This window comes from Coptis chinensis, chromosome 4 (assembly GCF_015680905.1).
Source record: "Coptis chinensis isolate HL-2020 chromosome 4, ASM1568090v1, whole genome shotgun sequence".
Taxonomy (NCBI): domain Eukaryota; kingdom Viridiplantae; phylum Streptophyta; class Magnoliopsida; order Ranunculales; family Ranunculaceae; genus Coptis; species Coptis chinensis.
Genome location: NC_141459.1, coordinates 59,647,854 through 59,655,321, shown reverse-complemented (window position 1 = coordinate 59,655,321; position 7,468 = coordinate 59,647,854). Strand labels below are relative to the sequence as shown.

The 7,468-nt window shown below is 39.9% G+C and overlaps 1 protein-coding gene across 1 annotated transcript; it reads right to left on the bottom strand.

The window, feature by feature from the left end:
- Positions 1-5,416: 5,416 nt before the first annotated feature.
- LOC147504232 (uncharacterized) lies at positions 5,417-7,128 on the bottom strand. The gene is made up of 2 exons (XM_086605104.1): positions 5,820-7,128; positions 5,417-5,535 (listed from the first exon to the last, which is right to left on the bottom strand). Exons 1-2 carry the CDS (start codon positions 7,126-7,128, stop codon positions 5,417-5,419), a joined length of 1,428 nt encoding a protein of 475 aa, XP_086461230.1.
- Positions 7,129-7,468: the final 340 nt, after the last annotated feature.

Here is a 7,468-nt window from a genome sequence, read left to right as displayed (position 1 = left end):
ATGTTGAATAGCTATTTAAATAGTATTTACTGATTATTATATATTATTATTTTAAATCCTTTTGTCTAATATATCATATCTAGAGTTATTGTGTTTGGATTATCAACGAAGTGTAGATTTTGGAAAAACCGTTAATATGTTGAATTCAAAGCTTGCAGAGGTAATTTTTAGTGTGTGTGTGTGTGATTTTTTTTTTTTTTTTTTTTTTTTTTTTTGAGTAACACATTATTTTTTCTATTAGGCGTCGAAGCTTGGGGATTGTGCTAAAGAAATCTTAGAAGCAAAAGAAAATTATAAGATTAAAACCAGTGAATATGCGAGATTGAGAAATATTTGGAAGGAGAGATCTCATCTTTCAGGAGAATGAACATTTGAGAGGAGAACTTATGAGAAATGAAGTAGTTTTGCACGACTAAGAGATGAAAATGAATATCATGAAAGCTGAAGTGTCGAAACAGAATCAAGAAATTGTTGTTCTCAAGGAGCAGAAGGTTTTGAGTGATGAAGTTGCGATTTTAAAATGTGAGAAATTGGAATTGGCAAAACGAGTTTGCGAGGCTGAGGGGATTAGAGGAGACTACAAGGTACTATTGGAAGAGAATGCATTTTTGAAGAAGGAGTTAGATGAATATCATGAGAGGGTGGAAAATTTTAGAGTAGGGTGTGAAGAGAAGGATGATATAATTGAGAAGCATGCAATTGAAACTAAGAAATCTGGGGCGTTGTTGCTTGAAGCATCGGCAAGTGTTGGACTTTGGAAATCAAGAGATTCTGAGAAACGGGAAAAATTGCAGCAGCTGTCAGATTATTATACTATGTGTTATAGGAAGTTGGAAGATGTATCTCCGTCGGATCTATTAGGTGTTCCAGTTCCAGTGGAGGATAGCATTATGCCGCAACTTCTTGAGTGAAGTTTTTATTTTTTATTGTTATGATGATGTGAGGTTAGGTTATGGTTTTTTCTTTCTCGATTATATTTATTTTTTTCACTGTATTCATGATATTTGGTTTTTATCTATTTTTTATTAGATTGGTAATCAGAATAGGTCGGTCAAAATATATAATAGTTGGGTAATCTGGCCTTGAAGTAGGTCGGCAAAATAGATATAAGTATTAAGGATAACGTAATTGGGGTGTCGCTGCCCCCATAACGTAATGCAATTTGGGGTGTCGCCGCCCCCATAGTGTAATGATAACGTAATGAAATTTGGGGTGTCGCCGCCCCAATTGTGTAATGATAAGTAATGAAATTTTGGGTGTCGCCGCCCCCATTGTGTAATGATAACGTAATAAAATTTGGGGTGTCGCCGCCCCCATAGTTTAATGATAACATAATGAAATTTGGGGAATCGCCGCCCCCGAAGTGTAATGATAACATAATGAAATTTGGGGGGTCGCTGCCCCCATAGTGTAATGATAACATAATGAAATATGGGGTGTCGCCGCCCCCATAGTGTAATGCAATTTGGGGTGTTGCCGCCCCCATAGTGTAATGATAACGTAATGAAATTTGGGGTGTCGCCGCCCCCATAGTGTAATAATAACATAATGAAATATGGGGTGTCTCCACCCCCATAGTGTAATGATAACATAATGAAATTTGTGGAATCCTCGCCCCCATAGTGTAATGATAACATAATTAAATTTGGAGAGTCGCCGCCCCCATAGTGTAATGATAACAAAATTTGGGATATTTGATGGCTAATTAAAATGAAAGATGGATCGAATTTTATTGAATTATAAAATGATTACAATGAATGAAAAACAAACATTCAACGATAAAACTTTTTCAAATGAAAAGCATTCCATGGCTTGGCAAATTTTTCTCCGGTGATTCGACAAAGGAAATAAGACCCTTTGGATGCTGGTATATCAATAATGAACGGTCCTTCCCAATTTTCTGACAGCTTCCCAGATTCAATGAGCTTCTGTTTGCAGCTAAGTACCCAATCTTCTAGTTCAAAACTCTTGAGGCAAAGCTTTCTATCATATTTGCGTTTCATGGCTGCCTGATATTTTATTAGACATTGTAAAGCTTCTTCTCGAGTTTTATCAATTGAGTCTGCCACCAAAGTTAGAGCAGCATCATTGTTACCAGTTTGTACTGCTTCTGTCCTTGTACTTGGTGCAATTAATTCTGTCGGGAGGACAACATCCATGCCATAAGCTAGATTGAAAGGGGAAAGATTGGTAGAATGCTTTGGGGTGGTGCGATAATCCCAAAGCACTGCTGGCAACTCTTTAACCCAATTTCCTTTTGTTTCATTAAGCTTCTTCTTTAAAGTCGAGAGAATCGTCTTATTGGTTGCTTCTGCTTGTCCATTTGCTTGTGGATAATGTGGAGCGGAGAAATTATGCTGAATTTTTAGTGAGGCGCAAAATTTGTGAATTTCTTCCGCATCAAATTGTTTACCGTTGTTAGAGACGATGTTAGATGGAATTCCAAAGCGCAAACGATGTCTTTCCATAAGAATCGCCGTACATCTGTTGCTGAGATGTTGACAAGCGGTTGAGCTTCTACCCATTTAGTGAAATAATCAGTCGCAACCAATAAAAATCGTACACTTCCAGGAGCCTTTGGTAGGGGTCCCACAATATCCAAGCCCCATTTCGCAAAAGGCCAAGGGCTTAGAATTGGGTGGAGTTCCGTTGCTGGAAGTTTGCCCATATTTGCATGTTTTTGACATGGTATGCATTTTTGGGCAAATTCTGTCGAGTGTCTTTGCATGCTAGGCCTATCCTTGAGTCATGGCTTTATGTGCAAGACTACGTCCCCCAGAATGGTTTCCACAAAGTCCGGAGTGTATCTCTTCGAGAACTAGATGACCTTGATCTTTGGAAAGACATATGAAAAGAGGACTGAAATTATTTACTTTCCTATAAAGTAGGAGATTTCCTTTAGAATTTGGAATTATGACAAATTTCCAGGCATCTCTCTTAATTTTGTAGGAAGTTTAATAATAATCCAAGTAGAGTTCCATGTTGCGAAAATTCTAAATAAATAGGTCTCCAATCATCTAGTGAAGTGTCACCGTCGATAGATTGGAGATCCAAATGTGATACTTCTAGAGAATTATCTGCTTCGTGGGACTCATCTTCCATATCAACATTGATTTGGTCGGCATCATGTGTGGGTGTAGAATCACTCTCAACACGATGATCGGCCAAACCTTGATGGTCGGCTAAATCTTCTTAAGCTGCTTCCTCTGAGTGAGATTCTGAACTTGTGCCGGCCGATTGAGCTAGCTCTTCTCTTTTTCTTTTCCTTGTTGTTACGGCATTCACTTGTTCGAATTCGAATTTCCGAGATGTCGTCTGGAAATAGCATAGATGAGCAATATATAAGTTTTGAACATGTTCTTCTATGACAGTTATGCTTGGAAAAGGCTTGGAAAAGGTTGGAAATCAATATAGATTTTTCTTTCATTGTTAACATCAACTGCGGTAGAGAGATAGGCTAAGGCATCGGCATGACGATTATCATTGCGAGAGCGCTGGTGAACAGCAATGGATTTGAAATGAGTGGATAGCTCATGCATTTTTTGGACATATGCAGCCATCCTATCATTTCGAGCAACAAAAGATCCGCCAAATTGATTCGCAACAAGCTTTAAGTCAGTGAATAACTCGATTTTTGTCGCCCCCAGGTCAAGTGCCGTTCGCATTACATAAAGAACCGCTTCATATTCAGCTTCATTGTTTGATGCGCAAAATCCGAGGCGAACAGATTTTTCAATTTTCTCGCCATCAGGTCGGATCAAAACACAACCAAGGCCTGAACCTGATTTGTTCTTGGAACCGTCCGTGTGTATAGTCCATAAAGTAGGGTCGGCACTTATGGATGGATCGGCCGATCCTTGTTGTGGATTAGGAGGAGGTTAAATCAAACCGCTTCTTCCATGGTCGGTATGTCATCGACAGGAAAATCGGCCATAAGTGATGCCATTGCGTGACCTTTCTCAGATGATCGGGCTTTGTAGATAATTTCGTAGGCACTCAAATATGTTTCCCATTCTGCTAATCGGCTCTTATCAGCATTTCGAAGAACTTTTCTCAAGGGGTATTCAGTGTAGACATTGATGATACGTCCTTGAAAATAAGGCTTCAATCTTCGTGCACTATGGACAAGTGAGAGAGCTATTTTCTCAATTTGTGAATACCTTGTTTCTGGAGCTGTAAGGGTCTTACTTATGAAGAAAATTGGTTGTTCATTTTCATCATCAATGAATAAGACGGCACTCACAGCTATTTCTGATGCTGCCAAATAGATGCCAATTGTTTGTCCGGTGGTCGGACTAGCAAGAATTGGCGGCTGTACTAGGTATTCTTTCATTTTCTGAAAAGCTACGTCACACTCATCTGTCCATTTTGGGGATCCCTTAATGGCTTAGAAAAATGGGTGGAGCCGATCTGAATATTTTGAGATAAATCTACCCAAAGCGGCTATCCTACCCGTAAGTTGCTGGATTTGCTTCTTGGTTTTTGGCGAGGGCATTTCGGTAATTGCACGGATTTGATCAGGGTTAGCTTCAGTGCCTCGTTTGGTCATAAGATATCCAAGAAATTTTCCCGATGCTAATCCAAATGCGATTTTGATGGATTTAGACGATTGAATATGCATCACCGATCAAAATATTTTTGCAAGTGATGAAGGTGTGATGACTCTTCATGCGACTTGATGACCATATCGTCAATATAAGCTTCCATAAACTTGCCTAAGAAGTCTGAAAATGATGTATTAATGAATTTCTGATATGTTGCCGGTGCATTTTTTAGACCGAAAGGCATTACCTTATAGCAAAATAAGCCTTGGTCTGTTATGAAAGTTATAAGTTCTTGTTCATCTTCGGCTAATGCAATTTGATAAAATCCCATTGAGGCATCCATAAAAGAAATTCGTTTAAACCCTGAAGTGGCATCAACCATTTCAGAAATACGAGGCAAGGGATACGGGTGAATAGGACATTTTTTATTGACATCAGTAAAATCAACACAGATTCTAAGTTTCCCATTTTTCTTAGGGACTGCTACTACATTTGATATCCATTTCGGATATAGTACAGGCCTAATAAAATTAACACTTAGAAGTTTGTCGATTTCTTCTTTCACTTTGAGCTTTCGATCGGGAGCCATTCGGCGAGGCTTCTGACGCACTGGCTTTTGTGTTTTGTCGATATCCAGCCTGTGACAAAGGATCAATCCCAGGCATTTGTTCGACCGTCCACGGAAACACTGTACAATTTTTCTTCAAAAGCTCAATGAGATTATCCTGTTCTTTCTTGGAAATTTCCGCAGAAATAAAAGTGGTTTCTTCTTCCTTGTTGCCGATCTGTACTTCGAAGAGTCTGTCGATGGTCGGGGGGCCACCTAAACGCTGCTCCATAGCGTTTACCCGGCCAATGGAATTCTGTAATTGCTACTTTTTCCCATCGACATTTAGGATGGTGTTACCCTTGACTTTCGAATCTTTATAATCTTCGAGTACAGACTCATGGCACTTCAAAGCTGCTATCTGATCACCGAACTTTGCATACCCTACCATCACACCGAACTTGATAGCGATGGAAAGTAGAAACGACAGCCCCATTGAGTGAATCCAATCTCTTCCCGAATGACATTGTAGGAGGAGTTACAATCCAAGAGAAGAAAATCAATTGTAACTTCCTTGTTCATTAATGTCACCGAAGAGAGCATCTACCAACCGATGTTGCCGCTTTGTCCCATCGAAGCCAATGATAGGATTTGGATCGGGAACTATCATTTTCGGGGAGGTTGAGTCCTTTGTAACAACGCTTTGTAGATCACACTTGCCGAACTACCTGTATCGATCATGATTTTCTGCACACGATAAATTCCAACAAAAGCTTGTATTACAACGGCATCATAATGAGGATGGTGCATTCCTATCAGGCCATTGTCAGTCCAACAGAGAGGTCCTTCCTCATAAGTTTCAGTACCCATTCCGTGGAGAAAATCATATCCACTATAAACATAGTGGTGGCTGAGATCAGTGATCTTGGAGTGATTGAAATTTTTGCGCTGGGTGTTAGGCATTGAATCAACTCTGGCATGACCGACTTTGATTAAATTGTGTGCGGTAACGACTAAAGCTTGTTTTGTTTTACCCAGGACATAATCCTGGAGCATACCCTTCTCGATCAAACCTTGGATTCTACCCCTTAGAGATCGGCATTGTTCAGTTTCATGACCAAAATCATCGTGAAATTTGCACCACAGGGATTTGTCACGTGTAGCCTTGGTATCTTTGGAGAAAGGAAAAGGTGGAGATAAGATATTCTTTCCCTTAATCTTCTCATAGATAACAGCGTACTTCTCATTGAGGGCGGTAAGCTTTAACTCTAGAAGTTTTTTTTGTTCTTTGCCGTTCCATTGTTGTGGCCTACCATCACTCTTGGACTTTTGATCGGTTGTTTGTTGAAACTTCGGTTTTTGACTCTGTTCCTGCGGCTTGCTTATTCGATCCCTATCTCTGTGAACTCGTGCCGATGCATCATCTTCAACTCGAATAAACTGTTGAGTTCGAGAGAAAAGTTCATAACGAGTTGTTGGGACGTCTTTTACAATAGAGTTGTAAATGCCGTCCCTATCATAATTAATGCCTTCCTTGAAGGCATAAATGACAAGAATATCAGATGCATCTGGGATTTCAACAGCCGCTTTCCAAAATCTCGCAACAAACTTACTGAGCTTTTCTTCTTTTTGTTGTTTAATACTGAATAGAGAATCAATATGTTTCGGTTCTTTCCAGTTGTGACGAAAATGCTCGGCAAACTTGTAAGCCAGATCAGTAAAATTGTGGATGGATCTTTCTAGAAGCACGTTAAACCATCTCATCGACTCAATTCCAATGAGTGTGGACGGGAATAACTTGCAAAGAAGAGCATTGTCAAAAGTCCATAAGATCATCTTGTTTCTGTAATTAACAAGATGCATCAAAGGATCTCCATCAATCTCATCATATTTCTCGAATTCTGGCTGCTTGAAGTCCTTGTGATGAACAGTTGTTTGGATTCGGAGAGAGAAGGGAGAATCGATACCACTCTCGATAGCAAGATTTCGTATTTTATTTTCTCGTGACTCCTTATCATTTACAGCCTTCAGTATCATTTCGTGTAGACGTCGTTCAAAAAATGGAACATTCTCTTGACGATGGTCACGACCGAACTGTGGGCGTTTTGGTCAAGATTTCTTCAGAGGAGGTGGAGTGAGTTCTCGTCGACCCGTCCATGTAAGTGAAGGTGACCGAGCCAGTAGAGGAGTTCGGTTCCTTCGTCTCCTATGGTGAACATCGAGAGAATACGAACGGAGTGCTGGACTGTCACAACCATTTTCTTGACCTGATGCAAGTGAGTCTCCATCTCCATGGCTACCATTTTCAAAATACTTTGGCCGACAATGAGCTCTTGGATTGGGACTACAACTTGAGCGACTTGGTTGTGAACTGGAA